Source organism: Zeus faber, assembly GCF_960531495.2.
Source record: "Zeus faber genome assembly, chromosome: 18".
NCBI classification, from domain to species: domain Eukaryota; kingdom Metazoa; phylum Chordata; class Actinopteri; order Zeiformes; family Zeidae; genus Zeus; species Zeus faber.
In genome coordinates, this window is record NC_137210.1 from 23,195,416 (window position 1) to 23,214,708 (window position 19,293).

At 45.1% G+C, this 19,293-nt stretch overlaps 1 protein-coding gene across 1 annotated transcript in view; it reads left to right on the forward strand.

Moving 5' to 3' along the window:
• LOC307244302 (actinia tenebrosa protease inhibitors-like) overlaps positions 1–19,293 on the forward strand; it is a gene marked incomplete at its 5' end in the record, with an annotated part of 52,991 nt that overhangs the window by 18,356 nt on the left and 15,342 nt on the right. Inside the window, one exon of the mRNA XM_080019447.1 lies at positions 9,289–9,489. Within this exon, the coding sequence (XP_079875573.1) occupies positions 9,289–9,489 (201 nt within the window). The remainder of the gene's footprint in view (positions 1–9,288; positions 9,490–19,293) is intronic.

The window sequence follows — 19,293 nt, forward strand, 5'->3', positions numbered from 1 at the left end:
AATCAGCATTAGCTCACCTGTTATGTTGCAACTTGCTGCGGCAGCCGGGATGAGGAGTGATCAGGATGGGAGCAGGGTCGTTGGTGTTCCTTTACCAGTGTCTCTATCTCAAAAACAATAAATTGTAATTAAAACCAGGGCTAAGCCGCTTCGGCGACGGGGCCGTAGCGCCCCCTAGCCCCCAACCCCCCCCCCCCCCCCCCCGCCCAGGTTAGCCTAGCGCACGCGACCGTTAAAGTGCAGCAGTGAAAGCCCCTTTGTGCCATCGATCGGCGGAGCGGCGAGCCCGGACGCTCCCTAATTGATCGCGTGCGGGATTGCCGCCAAGCGCCAGAGCCGGGGGCCGGCGCCGGAGCCACTGCCAAGACCGGAGCCAGGGCTGGGTGGAGGCAGCCATGCAGGGGTGGGGGTGGGGGGTTGGGGGGGCGGTGTGTTTCCCCTCGCCGCCGTTGTTTTGTTATCGTGCGAGGCCAGGTGCAGAACGGAGAATTGGCTCGGCGCGGCGGGAGATGGGGAGGGGAGCGGAGATCTCCGGCCGGGGTGCGGGACGCGGCGTTTGGGGCGGAAAGTGAGTCACCCGCCGCGATAAACATAGCAATTTGAGATGGTCGCACCCACCAGCTCCAAGGGGGTGAGGGGGAAGCGGAGGAACAAAAGAAAGGAGGAAAGGAAGAGAGGAGGAAGGAAAGAAGGAAAGTTCATGATTTATTACTTTTAAAAGCCTCCAGCTCTGGAGGAACGACGCCGAGAGGGGAAGCACTCCAGAGGGCGTCGGGGGCAGAGGCGAGCGCCGGCGAATGCTAAGTCCGGGTCTATCGAGCGGGAAGTGACAGTGAGCTCCTTCCTCCACCTTCCTCCTCCTCCTCCTCCTCCTCCTCCACCTGCCATGCAACATGCGGCCGCTGATTAAACATTCATGGATTCCTTTGTGTGCTTTGAGATAATTAAGAGGCCCTTTCTTTCGCAGCGACGGTGAGGTGGTGCATCGCGCGGGGCGACTCCGTCCAGAGTGCTCCGCATGTAGAACGTGGCGTGTTCCGCAGCCGCCTCCGTGGAAATATCTGTGAATCAAAGCGCAATAACGAATAATTACTAATGACAAGTTGCGATTCATCCGTGGCTCGGGGTTTTTTCCTCCTGACGTTACAGCTTCAGTGTTTTCTCCTTCAGGTCTCAAAGTTCAACGTGGTGCGGTGCAGTTTATTCTACTGTTGCGGCTGAGAAATGGGAACAATGATGGGAAGACTGAGGGGGGAGGGGAGGGAGAAAGGGGGAGTGAGTAATGGGGGGAGAGAGTGAGAGGGGGAGAGAGAGAGTAAGGGGGAGAGAGAGACACAGAGAAAGAGAGAAGGGGGGACAGAGAGAGGGAGAGAGTGAGAGGGCGGGGGCGAACGAGACAGAGAGAGAGGGAGAGAGAGAGGAACCGAGACAGAGAGTGAAAGGGAGGGAGAGAGAGGGAGAGAGAGAGAGTAAGGGGGAGAGAGAGAGAGAGAGCGAGAGAGAGAGAAGGGGGGACAGAGAGAGGGGGAGAGTGAGAGAAACCGAGACAAGGAGAGAAAGGGAGCGATAGGGAGGGAAAGAGAGACAGACAGAGAGAGTAAGGGGGCAGGGAGAGAGGGGGGGAGAGAGTGACTGGCTTCAAATGCCCTCATTTTGCACAAACTTGCACTTTGAGTGATGCTTCGGTTCTTTTGTTTTGACCGAATGGACCGAAGCAGCAGTCTCGTGGTGCTGGCATTCAGGGCACACACGGCGGGTGATGTATGTGTTTGGTGGAGCGGTTTGATCGACTCCGCCATCTCAGTCAAAGTGCATCAATAAAAACAACAAATTAAAAGTTTAGTAGCTGTAGGGAATAAAACCCCCCAGAAATCATCAATTTCGTGCCGCTATCCGGAGAGGAAAAGTGGTATAGCGCCATCTCCAGACGTATCCAAATCAATAGCCGATCCAGTTATATCAATATCAATTTTCATCGATATCAGAACTTTAAATGGAAGCGCTATGAACGGTTTTTATTTTTTCGGTAACCTCTGTGCGAACCAAACTGCTGATCCTCGGCAGGGATCTTACGTGTGGGGTTCTTATGCGTGCAGGACCAGGCGTGTTGTGGCCTGGAGACGGTTCTTTCAGCACCTTGGAAATGCCTCCACCACTCAACCCCCCCCCATGCCCCCCGCTCCACGGGGCCCGGGCCACACGTAGTCAACCCCCCTCTCCCTTTTTGGGTAGAAACGGCGTCGGCGGCGTTCCTTCTCCGAGCGGTGACGGCGCCGACGCGGCTCGGCTGGGCTCCTTTGATCGTCCCCGGAGGAGAAAGGAAAGCTCTGGAAGGAGCCCGCAGAACCCGCTTTGATCTCAGCGCATGGAGCGCCGGCGTAACGCTCGCGTTTCAGTTTTTTTTTTCTTTTTTGTTCATTTTATCAGTGCTCTGGGATGAGGTAATCTCCTGCTCGAGTCCATTGTCTTAACAGGTTTCGTCTCACTCCCATTCACTCGTCTGCAGCTTAATTCTCCCCGTCGGCCCTTTGTAGCTCTCCTTTTGTGTGGAAAAAACAGGTTGAGTCCTGATGGAGCCTGCGTGGTGGGTGGATGGATGGATGGGTGGGTGGGTGGAGCTGTGGGTGGATGGATGGATGGGTGGGTGGGTGGATGGATGGGTGGGTGGACGGATGGATAATTCAGCGGTGTGGCATGTTGTGTTTGGTATTTCCCACAATATACTACCATACGACAGCATCAACTCTCAGCAACATCAATAATTTTTCTTTCCTATTCTCGCCCGGGCACTGAAACGCACCGCCGCGCCCGCAAACAAATGCAAACAAAGCGCACATAAATCAGAGCGCTCAGCCTCGTTTTGTGAGTCATTCCTGTGTGAGCACGGCACTTTTAGACAAAGTGCATCAATAAAAACCGTTCATTAAAAGCTTACTAATTGTTAAAGAAGACGGATGGATAGATGGAAGGATGGATTGAAGGATGGATGGATGGATGGGTGGATGGTTTGACGGATTCACGGGTGGATGAGGGGGGGATGGATGGGTGGATGGATGGGTTCAGCAGTGGGTTGCGTTGTGTTTTGAGTTTCAAACCGCCTCTTTTGAAAACACGCTACTTTACCACATCGCCGTCTCTCGACAATATCAATAGATATCTTTTTCCCTATTCTCTCAACGGCGCTCCAACGCCCCGCCACGCCCGAGAAAAAAAATAAAAATGAAAAGCGCACCGACGCCCGCCGGCGCCGCCGACCTCGTTGTTATTCTGCTCCCGGTTGTGTGTCGCGGGCCGTATCTGGGAAGCCGCCGGATTCGGTGGAATCCCTCAGCCCTGCGGCGGTGACTCAACTCCAGCCGCTCGTCTGATTTACTCCGTCCCTTATTATTCCAACGATTGGACGTGGCGGGGAGGGTGTTTTTCTTCCCTTCCCTCCCGTCTCTGGTCTCCATGGCTTTACCCCGGGATCACATCAGCCCATACAGACTCCAAGGGGGAAAAAAAAAAAAAGCCTCCATAAAAATCAAAAAAAATAATACTTCACGCCGGCGTGATGCGGTCACCGACATCACCCGCCGGTAATTAGATTTTAAAGTTTCCAGAGTGGAGTATTGACTTTTCTGACTCCGTCTGACTTTGTCTCTCGCACACCGAATATAGTCGCTCCTAAAACCGGATTTACCTTCGTCTCCAGGTGTGCTAATCAACACCTCCGCCTGCTCGGTCAAAACATCCACCTTACTAATGCTTGTTCCGACAGACAGCCCTGAGATTCGCTTTTCAATGATTCTCATTCGTCCTGCATCGTTCCGGGGCTCTGCTGCCCGCGGTGGGCAGCCAACGTAGGACGTGAGCTCCAAATATCGGGAGTGAGGCGCTGGGTGGAAGAGTAGTGCCCCACGTGCAGGGGAGGTGGAGGCGAGCGGGTGGGGCGGGGGCGGAGACCGGCTGCTTAAATAGGACGGCCGGATGTGGGCGTGGAAGCGCGTGGCGCCGTCGAGTCGTCCGACAGAACCAACATTTGCATCATTTACTCTTGAGTGTAAATAGAAGCACCGATATGTCCCCCCCAAAACGTCGAAATGTTATCGAGATTGAGGTACGGGCCGACATATTGTGACATTTAATTCAGTCAAATATTTCCATATTTCTAATCGTTTTTTTTTTTCTTTAAATGTATTTAAAATTTATTTTTTGCCCAGTGCGACAATCTCACCTCAAGTTTTACTGTTTATGGATCAGTTTTATAGCTGTTAACGGGTCAGTTCGTATTAAATTTACACGTGGAATTAAATTCCATCTCAACCATAGGCATATATAATTGATATTGTTATAATTGAAACAAATCTTTAATTGACGTCAAAGCCATCACAATTAGAGAAGTTGCGTTCATGAATTTATGTTCCGCGGTGCCTGCCACCTCTTCAGCATTCAATTCCTGTTTTGCGCGCTGAAGCTAATTTGGAACACGTCACATTTGGTTGCATCACTACGCTCAGTGTGAGCGCGCAACGGGCACTGAAGCGCCGCCCAGCGCGGGGCGAACGTCACACCTCAAATGCATTTGTGCTGCGATTCTGCACGTCGACCCCGCGGCAATATCCAAGTATCCCAAGGGACACATTGTACTACCATCGCCAGGCCAAATGGAGGGTTTTGGAAAATAATGCAGGATGTAATGACCGCCTCCGAGCCGCTTAAAGCACAGCTATTCAAACTGTGTTCTCAACTTCTGCTTAATTGCCTCAACAGTATGTTGCTCCCCAGCGACGCCGAATTACAGCTTTGGCACGAGCGGAAGCCCTCACGCTCCCCGCGAGCCCGGCCAGTAAATCACGGCCGGATCCTCCAAACGTCCTTTGGCTGCTTTTTTTTTTACGATCGGGAAAATATGGCATCCGTCGGAAATAAGAACGAGGAAAGGTGGGAAGGACGGGGGGGGGGAGCCTCCAATCTCCTCGGAATGTATTTGTATTCGGTTTTCCATCCTTCTTCGCCCGGGGATGAAAAGCCAGACGGTCGGGTGACGGATGCCGCCATTTATTTTTCAACCCCCGCCGCCGAAAATGGAATTTGCTGTTTTGGTGGGAGTTTATTCTCTAGTACTTCACCGGTCAATCAATGAGTCGTTGATTGGGGGAATTCATCACCTTTTTTTTTTTTACACTGTGTTCAAATTGAAACTTTGTGGATCATGCAGCGGGTCCGAACGGCCCGCTCCCCGTGCGGTTGAGATTTGAAACCCACGCAATGCGGTGAGCATGTCTTTGGTGTTTCGGCGTAGCCGTCCCTCACGCCGTCTGTGTCGTGCGAATTAGGCGAAAGAATCCCAGATATTCCAGATTTAAAAACTGAAAAATGTTCAGTTTCCGATCATGGAAAGGAAAAGGAAAACCCAGAGTTTTAAACACATTTCATCTGTTTAAAGATTCTTTCTTATTAAGTGCCAGCGAAATAAAGTATTAAATGTGGGATTTTTTTAAACTAAATCATCGACAGATTACCACTTTAATTAAACAAGCTGGGACCAATGGGGTTAGTAGGACTAGTGCATACTAGTAGGAGTAGTACCTATTAGTAGGAGTAGTACTTATAAGAAGAAGTAGTATGTATTAGTAGGAGTAGTACTTATTAATAGTAGTAGTACATATTAGTAGGAGTAGTACGTACTAGAAGGGTAGGTCTTATTAGTAGGAGTAGTATGTATTAGTAGGAGTAGTACTTATTAGTAGGAGTAGTACATACTAGTAGGAGAAGTAAATTTTAGTAGGAGTAGTACTTACTAGTAGGAGTAGTACTTATAAGTAGGAGTAGTACTTATTATTAGAAGTAGTACTTATTAGTAGGAGTACTATGTATTAGTAGGAGTATTACTTATTAGTGGGAGTAGTAGTTATTAATAGGAGTAGTATGTATTCATAGGAGTAGTACTTATTAGTAGGAGTAGTATTTATTAGTAGGATTAGTACTTATTATTAGAAGTAGTACTTATTAGTAGGAGTACTATGTATTAGTTGGAGTATTACTTATTAGTGGGAGTAGTATGTATTAGTCGAATAACTATTTATTAGTAGGAGTATTACTAATTAGTGGGAGTAGTAGCTATTTGTAGTAGTACTTATTAGTGGGAGTAGTACGTATTAGTAGGAGTATTGTGTATTTGTTGGAGTATTACTTATTAGTGGGAGTAGTAGCAGTACTTATTAGTGGGAGTGGTACACATTCGTGGCAGTGAGAGTATGCACAACATAGCGTAGCAGGGGGCGTATGATTGTTCGAGTTGGATTACAAACATGAAATGAATGTGTATCTTCTGGAGCAGGTCATTCCTTTCCAGCGATGACACAGAAAGACGTGAAGGATCCTGCACCGTAAACCAAGCAAATGTTTCCGTGCTGTGGTTTGCATTTCTGTTTTTTGTTTCTTTTTGGGCTTTTTTTTTTTGTTTTTTTTGGACAGTCCCACAATGAGCTGCGCTGGATATGGACGTCAGTGGAGATCACTCCGGTTTGCGGTGAAGCCTCCGCGTCTCACCGGCGGGGAGCCGGGATCCATTGAAACATCCTGTTTTTCCTCGTACAAATCGACGCGGGCTGCCTTTGGAGCCCACTCGCTCCTCTATCTCTTCATCGCTTCCGTTTTTTTCTTCCTGACGGGCAGGGGTTCCTTTGCAGCGGAGGTGGCGCGGGGTGTGAAAGTCTCGGGGGGGGGGTCATTATCTCCAGGTTTGCTCGGCGTGGAGGTTGTGTTGGAATGTGGTGCAGTTCCCCTGCACCGCCACCGGGGGCGACCTTATCTCGTTACCACTTATCAGCCCCAACAGGGAGGACGGTAAATAAAAACAACAGGTGTTTCTGGGACGCGCACGCACGCACACACACACACACGCACGCACGCACTCACACGCGCACGCACGCACACACACACACACGCATGCACACACACATACACACACACACACACACACGCATGCACACACACATACACACACACACACGCACACTCACACACGCACGCACGCACACACACGCGCACGCACGCACACACACACACACACACACGCATGCACACACACATACACACACACACACACACATGCACACACACATACACACACACACACACACACGCATGCACACACACATACACACACACACACACGCACACTCACACATGCACGCACGCACACACACACGCACGCACGCACTCACGCACGCACACACACGCGCACACACGCACACACACACACGCATGCACACACATACACACACACACACACGCATGCACACACACATACACACACACACAGACACATGCACACACACATACACACACACACACACACACACACGCATGCACACACACATACACACTCACACACACGCACACTCACACACGCACGCACGCACACACACACACACTCACACACACACACACTCACTCACACACACTCACTCACTCACACACACTCACTCACACACACTCACAGGGGATAATAACAGCATAAGCCAGGAGGCTGGGGTGAGGTTGGGTGAGTTTGATTACTGTTTCCCATCGCTGGAGGGAAATGTGATGGAGGGAAGAGGAAGAGGAGAGTAGGGGGTCCTGTGGCACTCGTCCTCTTTCCAGTAGTTTAGTAGCAAATATTCCAGTACTACATACAAATAATGACTCTACTCATACTACTTATTCCTCCAGTATAGAAGGTGTAACTGGCTGTGACTGGTATACAGTGGCTTTGATACCACCGACAAAATGTACTTGCAGTATTATAGTAAGTCACTTTGGACAAAAGCATCTGATGATGGACGTAATGTAATGTAATGTAATGTAATGTAATGTAATTCCTATAAAGTAATGTTATGTAGTTACTATTAAGTAATGTACTGTAATGTAATGTAATTACAATTAAGTAATGTTATGTAGTTACTATTAAGTGATGTACTGTATTGTAATGTAATTACTATTAAGTAATGTTATGTAGTTACTATTAAGTAATGTACTGTAATGTAATGTAATTACTATTAAGTAATGTACTATAATGTAACGTAGTTACTATAAGGTACACTGTAATGTAATGCATTGTAAAGTAATGTACTGTAATGTAATGTAATGCACTGTACTGTAATGTACTATAATATACTGTAATGTACTGTAATTTAATGTCATTTACTGTTATTGAATGCAATGTGAGGTGAGGTGTTATGGTACTACTACTCCTCTTTCCAGTCAGAGGGACTTTGTGATGACGTTGTGGTTTGGCTCCAGATGTTTGTGGTTAATCAGGAAGCTTCCATTGATTGGACTTTGTCTCCTCTGGGATTCGAGGTCATTTATGATTGTTCTCCTAGCTTTCCAATCAGAAGATGAGGACGGAATTTTAGAATAATTATTTAAAAAACTATTTTCAAAAAGTTTTAATGTCGATAACTTATTCCAGAGGTCGGGAATCTTAATTACTGGAGAATCCATTTTTGACATTTTTTCCAGCAAATAATGGTCTAGCCCTTTCATGCAGGCAACAGAGCCTATTAATATTCCCTTCATGCCCGAAAAATGCAAATAATTGTAGAAAAATGTCGCTTTTACTTCTGGTTCCCATTTTTCGCAGAAGGTGGCAGCACCTAGAGACTTGAAGTCATTTCTTTTGTATTGTTTTTTTAAATTATTATTTTTTTGGCATCGAGGTTTTTTTTTTTTTTAAGGATTGAAGCGTATAGAACAATACAAAATATAGCCAGGAAGCCACTGGGAAGGGGTTAAGAGACGTCTGACTCCTGATAAGTCCTACCATACGTTAGGTCTGCACTCTCCTTTTTCTGAACCCTCACATCTCTCAACACCCTTTTCCTGTGATGAAAACTGAGCAAGAGGTCTTCCCTAAGAAGTTCCAATCCTATTCGTCTTTCTATACGAGACGGCTTAGCCCTGAGGTCATCCAGCACGGGGCCGACAACCTCAATCCCCTGTCACTCAAACCCCGGAACCATCACCAAATCCCCTCCGTCCATCAATCCCGCCCCTCCCTCCGCCCACTGGCGTCTCCAGGGGGATGCAGCAGAGAACACAGAGCACCTGGGAACCAGATCTCACGCTCTGACAGCGGCGGGAAGGCCTAACGTCACCTGGTTCTAGGAAGGAAAATTGAGGGGATAATGGGGCATATACCGTAGCTCTGATATCACCTGGTTCCTACTCCACACAGAGTCTGCTACAGGGATGGAAAATAGAGTGGATAATGGAGTATATAGCTCGGTTAAGTAATTGAACTTGTCCTCCTCTGGGCAGATGGAGCGCCGCTCGAGCTGTTCATCTTCAACGAGCTGTGTGCGCTGAAGGCGAAGCCGGGCCCCTGCAAGGCCGTCAAGGAGAGGTTCTTCTTCAACATCGACACGGGACGCTGCAGGCCCTTCGAGTACGGAGGCTGCCGCGGCAACGCCAACAACTTCCCCACGCTGGCGGCATGCGAGGAGACCTGCGTGGTGTCGGGTGAGTTGGACAAAAGGCACAAGAAAACAAATTGATAAACTAACCAAAAGCAATTTATTCATTGAAAGTTCATTTCTAAATCAAGCGGGATTTGTATGTGCATTTTATAGGGCTGCCCCCTGAAAGTCCACGAGTGGAATCGTCCGTCTGAAACCCGTCAGTCGACTGAGATTCTTCAAGTCGGGCGGTCGTTTTTTGTTCTTTTTTTGTCAGTCAGTGTCCTTTACAATAACAGCATAAAACAGATAGAATCTTACAAAATGCACAGGGATAACATTTCAATGGCAATTATAAATAAGAGGAATTAAACATATATTTTTACTGTATATGTGCCCAATCTAACACGGCTCTCCGTGCGTCCCGAACGCTGTGACCCGTTCCTCCAAATAAAACAACTAAAAACAGTGCAGTCAGTTTTTGCGGAATGTGGCATGAGCAGGGATGGGTTTCGTTAAGATTTTAATAGTACCACCACTCTTACCGATACTGCTTCTTGATCCGGTACTTTAACAGTACTGTTACCGGTTCTTTTTATTTTTTAAGAGAAAAGCTAAAAACAAATTAACTCTGCTTTACTGTCAGCGCATTACGCCTGGAGAGGGGGCGATCCGGGCGCAGTCTAGGCCCTCGTCGCCTTGTGCGTGTAGGAGAGCCAGGCTGAGGGAGCCGGCCCCACCCCCTCGCGAATATCTCCATATCCCCAGCGATGGAGCGGGAGAGAGAGAGAGGAGAGAGTCTCTCCTGATAATGGAGAAAATGTTTCTTGGATTATTACCTTAATCTAGTTGCAACATTAGAAACGGGTTATATAGCCTAAATATATAGAAAAACAATTTTCCTAATTTCTCCAATACCGTTAACAGTACCGGTAACTTCGGAGCTTATTGATACTACGGTCTATGCCTGCAATGTGAAATTTCATAAAAATGCAGCCTTTCTTTTATTCGCATAGGGTCATCTGCCGGCAAAGAATGGGTTCAACCAATTACGGCAGTTCCGCCACGTGAGCAGTCATGACAAGGGATCCTCTCCCGTGTGTATGTGTGGGGATGGGGGTTTTACCTGTTGCTCCTTGATTGGTCTAACGAGCAACAGGCGGACAGCCACCCTGATCCTGGGCCCAATGACTTAGACCCAAGACAGGTGTGGCTGCTCAAACCACACCATCCCCACACCACAATGACTTACTGTATATCGTCTTAAAATATTTTATTTACTTAGAAAGATCTAAAAAATGGCAGATCAACTTATTGTTCCGTCAAAATTTGGGATTCTATCTATCTATCTATCTATCTATCTATCTATCTATCTATCTATCTATCTATCTATCTTTATAGATTAGTATTATTATTTAAGATTTTTACGTTTACTGTATTTATTTACTGTTTATTTTTAGGTTTATTTTTTATTCTGTCAGTCTGTTAGATTGATCTGTTACCCGAGGGCAGAATGTATTCATTGATAGTGATTGACGGCATTCTGATGTCTATAACCCCCCGGCCCTTGCTTTTAACACTTGCTTGTGAAAATGTGGTAAAATTACCCCGCACCTGCTATGCTATGTCTTATTAGAAGTTAAGACTGGTTCTCTCTTTTTTTTTAAAGGGAGGGACTCTTTGCAGAGGGGGTCGTGACATGTTTTAAATGCACAAACGCAGTCACAAAACCACCAGTGCAACTTAAGAGGTATTGCCCTATAAGCCCAAAAGGTAATCTCGTATTAAACTGTCTTTAAAGCATTCTCCAGCGATGTGGGTGTGGATGGGAGAGCCATCATTGCAGGATAAAATGTGAAAGGAAGGCAGTCTGCAACCTTCGTTCATAAATAAATAAATACACCAGAGTAATGTATTTTGCACAGTGGAAGATAACAGCAAGACACGTGTTAATACTGGGAAAATGGATAAATAACATTTTTTTTTGCGTCACCTAAAGCTGACAATATACCTGGAATGCTGTGTGTGCCTCTAATACCCAGCCTTGCCGAATAAAAAGTGAAATATAACGCTGGGCATTCTCGATTAGAATACCGATGGGAACATATCTGTCAAGGCATTAAATTCTGGTGTTTTACGGTGTGGATCTTCTGCACTTTGCAATAAGCTCCGCAGCTCACTGTCTGCCTCAGAATGCATTATTTAGTCAAAGTGAAGAACCATGGGTGCATTTGCATCCTCAAGGCACATAGATAGATACACTTGAAGTACCTCTATTATTCAAGACCCCCAAATTGTCTCAGAATAAATGAGGATCTATGATCTGCGCTGGGCAGCATCAACTCATTTAACTCCATCTTACTCAGCTCAGTCATGTCTAATCCACGGAAGGGTATTTATACAGTATAGCTTCCAAGACAAACAAATGAGACCAAAGAACAGAAAAAACGGAAAGTACAAGATAAAATATAAGAAAAGCAAATGAGTAGTCATAGAGTTAAGGCCCATAGTAAAATATTCAGATTGAGATGGCTTATTCTGTCAGGAAGACTTTTCCACGGTCTAGAGCTGCTAGACTGCCACATCACCAAAATGCCACTTAACCCATATAATAGGGTAACTGATATGGTATGTGAAGTGAATAGTATGTGTGTATGGTATGTGAAGTCAATGAAGCTGCTGAAAATGCTTTGTGTTGAAATGAACACAATAAAGCAATTAATAATAAAGCAATACAATAAAAACATGAAAAAAGAAAATGGCAATATATACGATTTGGAGGGGTTAGTTATAGCTGTGAAGCTGCGATAACAAGCCCGAGCCAACTCCAAATACCAGCACAGCCATTTGGTCTCGGTTGTTGCCAAGCCTTGTGAAGAAGTCACAGAGGTCCTTTGTCACCCAGGAAGTTTCTTCTGCTTCACAAACTTGTTAATAAGACACATATTTGGCCCCGGCTCCCAAGCGACAGCCCTCTGAAGCACTAATCCATCAGGGTCGCAGTGGTAACAGGGCAAGAGCAAACATCCCTTTCCAGGCCGCTTTGTTCGACTCCCCACCCCTGGGATTCCTCATCTTTCCCAGACCTCATACACTTATATCCAACTTTGTTCTCAAATGTGATGTTTGCTATCGACAAACGGAGTCCAAGTCCAATAACGCTGCACCACTTGGGTTCAGATGAGGAGCTTGTACCCAATCCCCTACAGAGTTAGTAGGGGAAGCTTCTCCAGCACTATACAGACACACACAAGACCCCACATTTTCCTCCCTCCAACTCTAATCCACTGGGACAAGCTCCAACTTTGCAGCAGCCCCTGGAGAACTTCTAGTCGGAGAGAGACCACAGCTCATCAAGGAGTTTAGTTCCAGAGCCCGCAGTGTCCATCTTACTACTGATTATCTAGTTGGTAGTGCTCAACCTACTCCTGCAGCTCTGACTCCTTTCCCCAACCATTGAGGTTATGTTCCATGTGCCAATTGCTGGGCCCAAATACCTAGAGCCACTGCGCTTTTGCCACTTTCCCATGAGGCATTCCAGCAGACCCCTATTTTCCAACGTGCTCGCGGTGAGCCCACATGAACTTGTCCCCTTCAGCCTGCCACACTCCCCAAGGCCTGGACCAGGGGTAGGTCCTGGTGACCCTGTTTGAGGCAAGGAAAAGTCGAAGTCGTTTCTCTCTTAACATCATGGTGGTTTAGTATTTGGATTGTTTTTATCTGGTTCTTTAGGAATGTTTTCCAGGTCTTTAGGAATGTTTTCTTCAAAAGGCCCAACTAGGTTCAAAAAGTTCCTGACACCGTAGCTCCGCAGATCATTAGACCACACATACATTAGGCGCGGCCCTTCTGCCGCAACAAGGCCACAACCCACAATCCTTAAAACCACAATTAGAGTAACATATGTAGTATATCTATCTGCGGAGTGTATACATAGCACCAGTGAGACTCAAACTCCTAAACCCATGTTAATTCCAAGGTACCCTTTAAAGATTTTAACAATTCAAGTGGCTGGAGTACAACATTTTATATAGCCCCGTATCCCGGCTGCAGTCTCAAAGGGCTTTACAGTCCCACATTCAAAGGAGAGTTTGACAGCAAACCCTAATCCTAAACCCCATGTTGGCAGAGGAAAAACTCTATTACACCCAGAGGGAAAAGGTTGGGACCCTAAAATGGGACACAAAGCAGGGATCCGCCGAGAAATAGGTGCTGAGTAAGCAGATGTACAGTGCAATAAGAATTGCAAAAAGAAACAGACCAAAACACTCATAAGACTAATAATATTCCACAGGAGTGTAGTAGGTAGGTAAGTACATTAGTATTAAAGTAAATTCAGGCCAGAGGTCAGAAAGGTATCCACTGTCTCTGCCAACACAGTTCTGGTGATGTTTCTCAGCTGAGCAGCAACTTTTTTCACATTGGCGTTAACGTCCCAAGGTTGATTTTAATCAGGGCTCAAGCAGGCTGCAGTCTTTATGCACAGATAGCTTTTAGAGCCATGAGCCTCAGTTTGTATCCCTGGCACCTGGCCAATCTGAGTGGGAAACCGTGTTATCAACTGCATAAACTTGCAGTTTCTTTGCATCCTGGTCATGTTATGACCCAAGGCCCTCGATTACCTGGGTTGCCTTCGTGAGGCCACCCATATTTTTATTGCAGATAAGAAGAGTGGACCTGTTTCGAAATCAAAATCAAAACCGATACCACCAAAAAAATTGACAAATTCCAAATCCCAGTTCTGTCTCCCTTGAAAATTCAGATGCTACTCATGGGGTAGAGATGGATGCAAGCCATGGGTGTGCATAATTTCCATAATGTGAGTAAAATTTGCATCAACTTACATCATGCAATCATCCGAGCCCGGACATGCTACCCACTTCCACTGCAGCTGTGTGGGCTGCTCGACGACAAGCGCTGAATTGACCGTGGAGTAGCGTGGAACTTCCAAAAGCACAGCCCAATATGAGACAGTACCATAGACCTGCTCAAGGTAATATAATACTGAGATATTAACAGTCAACCCATCAACCGTCTGCTTCAAAATAAAACACAGTGCAAGGCCTTCTAACTTCGTAATACTTCTTCCCCGAAATGACACTCCTTCTACTTTATTCAGATTTAACTTGTTAGGCCTATGGCCCCGAGCCATCAGCCAGCCCAGTTCATATCGCAAATATAATACATTGTGATTCGTGGCTTTAATTCTTATGAAAGTAATATGTTTGACAGCCACAGAAAAGCTTCATCATCTCGCATCACAGCCTCCCAAACAGAGATAACTCAAGGAACAACATTTTGGTTTCTTTCTTGGGACCATATTTCAAGTACTTTCGATGCATAGATATATACTCTAGGGAGCTAACAATGACAGATTTAATGGGAAGTGGTCTGCGCTTCCGTAACCGCTGTATTCATTTTATTTTATTCGAGTTATCCAGTGCTAGGGTGCGATGAGTCACATGACCTCCTTCACAATGTCTTTTAACCACTGAGAGGAACCTATCTGTGCATCCCAGCCAGGGCCCCGGCGTCTCACTGCAAACCCCAATGAGTCATTGATCATTACGGTGTGTGTGTGTGTGTGTGTGTGTGTGTGTGTGTGTGTGTGTGTGTGTGTGTGTGTGTGTGTGTGCCTGTACGTGTGCGTGTGCGTGTCAGAAGAGTTCCTGATGTCCCCGCACGGCCCTCCTGGAGGGGTCAGAGACATTATCACTCAGAAACAGGCATCGGCCTCCGTCTTTTTTTTCTTCTCTTTTTTCCGTCGTGGCTCAAGGCTCCAGCTATGTCTGGCGAACTCCGATTGTTAAAAAGTAAGCGTGTGGGAGAAATCAGCTAAAACTGACTGGACAAATAATGTGACACTGCCGAAGACGGAAGGAGGGAATAAATGTGCGTATTCAGTATTATGCTCATATAAAAGACATCAGTGCCAAAAACTGCCAACTGTGAGTGATGCTTAACCTTCGTGTGTCTTTGCCGTCTTAATCCCGTTAATGGCTGAAGCCCACTTTGCCATTTGGGTGGCCACAATGATTGTGCATATCAGGAAACATTAATAAAATGAGAAATTTAACACGGGTTGAGAGCAAACTGTTCATGCAGAGGATTATAGATAGATAGATAGATAGATAGATAGATAGATTGATGTTGTTTGGTAGATAGATAGAAATATAGGCAATAATAATTATGTAATCAGAATAACATAGAAAATGGCAATATGCCATAAACCTAAGAAATACCAGAAAAATTAGCAAAATATAATAATCACAAAAACTAGAAAACAAAAAAAAAATGGAAATATACAGTAAATCTAAAAAGTAACAATAAACCATCTATATGAACTTAACAATGAAAAATAATTAAGTATAAAAAATTGGCAACATACAATAAAGCTAATGTTATAAAATAAACAATAATTGGCCTAGCCCAGTAGTAAACTGCTTGAACTGATATCAACAGGTCATTACACAGGGTACTTAAACTGGCACAAGGACATGGAGGAAAAATCAAGGACATGGAAAAACAAGGAAACCACTTATAATAATAATAATAATCCCTTCAATATCGCTCAATTGATTTATGTCTTTGAACCACAGAGTTGGAGGGCAACCAGTTGTCTTAAATTCTAAAAATTCCCCTTGAGGCCATTCTCAATTACAGTCTGAAAGACATGAAGTGAAGTCAAGTCAGAGACGTTTTCTCAAATTCCTCAAAAAGTCCATATTGGTGAAATTATTGGGAGTCAATGTTGGCCCGGAGCCAAACCTTGCAGGGACATTTGGTGGGACATTCCGTTCTCACTCGCTTCTAAAAAAGATAAAATAAAAAAAATGAGCTGACCTATAATTCCCTGGCAGAAATACAAATCACTCGCTCCATCTCTCCTTCTCCACCTCCATGAAGAATTGTCTTTCTGAATTATTCATTGCGGCATTGCTCCGGGCTGCCCTTTGACATATGTTTTTGTAAGTCAATGTCACCTCATTAGATTTATTTAGATATTATACTGCCTGACTTTTTTAAACTATGGTCTTTTCAACGTGGTTATTAGAAAAAAAAAAAACACCTTTCGGAAACTCAGCTTATGAATAAAATAAATAACCGGAGAGCCCCAGGGCAGCGTCGCGGGCCCTTTTTTTGTTGCTAAGCGCCAGGCGTGGTTCTAGGCATTGGGCACAGGGGGGGGGGTGCCTCACCTAATGCTCCGACTGCGCCCCTTGTATCGGGTCGAGCGACAGATGGAAGTGATGCTGCATTCCATGGGAACTCGGAAAACTGTTTATTCGTGTCGATAGTCCCCATGTTAACATAACATCAAATCTAGAGAGTAGTTCAAAACAACGTTATACGTGATAAAATAAATAATAATCTGTACAAAGGGAACATTGTTAACGGTTTCCACCACCATGTTGTGGACACTTGTTTTTTTGTTTGTAAAGCCTATTTGTCGTGTGATGTCTTGTGTGTCGTGAGAGAAACTGTTTTCAAGCGTGCATGGAACATTTTGGAGCAACCTGTCCATGCACAGTCTTCAGACTGGGTTAGTACAAATTGATAGTACAATTTATTTTCAGTATCAAGAAGGAAAAACAAACAAAACAAAAGACTCAAGAACGAAAAACTAGATAACCTGCCTAATCGGCCTATAATCCCTCCAGTCATAGGTAGATAGTGTATATAACATAGAAAAGCAAACACAGACAAATACACAAGGTTTATCTGTGTGTGTTGATAGTACAATGATCACATACGAGGAATTTGGGATTACATGTGCATTGCTGTAAAGACAGTCTGAAAAATAATTGCCAAATATTCAGAAATAGCCAAAGGACAAAATAGCTTTTTTGGGCAAAAACAGCCCAAAAAATATTAACATTTACAAAATAGGCAAGAAAAAGCCAAATATACAGGTATAGAAATATATAGGCTCGACAAAATGTGATACTTTGCACAGCGTAGGTTAAGATACCTGGGGCTAAGTGGCAGAGGTGTTGATGCTATGGCTGAGATGGGTTTACCTCTGAGATGCATTTAATGCATTTAGCCGTTGATGTGTCGTCCCTCACAGCGAGACGAACAGGAATAAAACAAAGCAAATTTGTAGGATGGCTGACATTAGGAGCCATCAGGCCTGACATCATCCCCGAGCCTCCAAATGATGAAGTCACAGCAAAGTGCTTGTCAGAGAAGCAGCGTAAAGAGTCTCTTGCAGCAGATGGGATAGGCGTCAGGTGTTTCTCCAAGAAAAAATTTCTTTTCTGAGCGTGTGCGAGAACAGATAAGGGGGCGACTGGGTCCTGTCCTGATTGAAGTGAACGGTAATTCCAGTCCCCTTGAGGAGAAGCAGGGGGTGGAGGAGGAGGGAAAAGCCGAAGGCTCTTGAATGGTAAGGGCAGTGTGAGCGCTAAGCAGTGCCCAAATACAGAATATCTGTTTATATGCTGTTTACGAGCGAATAGTGGTTCAGAGCTTAAGTGGGAATTTTGCCGAATTGAGCTCGGAACACACAAATAAGGAAGGGATAATTCAGCCAGGCGGTTATTATTGCAAAATAACCCCCCAACGAATTGAGGTGTAATAAAAACCTAACCAAACTGGTCATTACTTTTTACTCTGGAGGTTAGAGCTGGTGGTCTAGTGATCTAAAGGTTGCTGGTTCGATCCCAGGCTCCTCCTGCTAGCATGCTGTAGTGTCCCTTGAGCAAGACACTTAACCCCTAATTGCTCCTGATGGCTGCGTCCGTCGGTGTTTTGAACAATTGTAAGTCGCTTTGGATAAAAGCGTCTGCTAAATGACTAAATGTAAATGTAATGTAATAATGACTGGCTGGCTGCGCATTATTCAGCTTTTTACATAAGCGTGTTGGAGGTCCACCCCCCTCAGGCTCACAAATAACTAAGCTATAATGTCCAGCCAGCCGGTCATTATCACAAAATAACGCACAACAAAATAAAGATGTCATAAAAACCCAACCGTACCGGTCACTATTTTGCGATAATGACTGGATGGCTGCACATTATCACACGGCTACTTCCAAAATATTGGGACACAATTTGGCTTTAAATGGCTTTGTGGCAGTTTAGCCTACCACTATCAGGGACCTCCGGCACAGAGACAGAGAAGACGGGGTTGTAGACACACCGGTTTATTCTAGAGAGACGGGCATTTTAGACAACTTGGCGAGTAGGTGCTTAAAGGTGGAAGGTCTTTGTAAATATTACAAGAGCTGTGAATCCTGCTAGACAACAGTACTAATCACTTGGTAAAATTTTAGTTTTTCCAAAATGGTAAAAAGAAAATGAAATGATACTTGGAAAAAATTAATGGAAAAATGAATAAAAATGCAAAATCTAAACAGCTACGATGACAGTTGAAAGGTGAAAACAATTTTCATAAACAAGATGTCCAATTTCCAACGTCACATTCTTCTCAGATTTCGATTGGGTGAATATATTTTCCATGTACTGAGTTTGATGCATGAGCTGTATGTAAATGAGTGAGTGTAATCCCCTCCCGGGAAGTTTCTAAAAGTTAGACTTCCCTAAAATCCAACTGGTACCAGAGAATAACACACACTATGGCGGTCATGTTCTGGTTTCGAATTGAGAGGTAGGTGAGATTTTTCCTGTTCAAAGCAGAATGAATCAATGACAATACTCAGATTTTCAGCACTTTTAAGACGCGCCTTAGATGTTTGAGGATGAAATAAAAATTTAGGCTTTACATTTCCCTGTGGGGCAAATTAGCGCAAGGCTTTTTGCCCTGCGCTAATTTGCCCCGAAAAAACAGAAATCATCCTTGTTCATGTTAAAAAAAAAAAAAAACTAAAATCTTGTGGATGGTGGGTGTGGTGTCCAATATGGA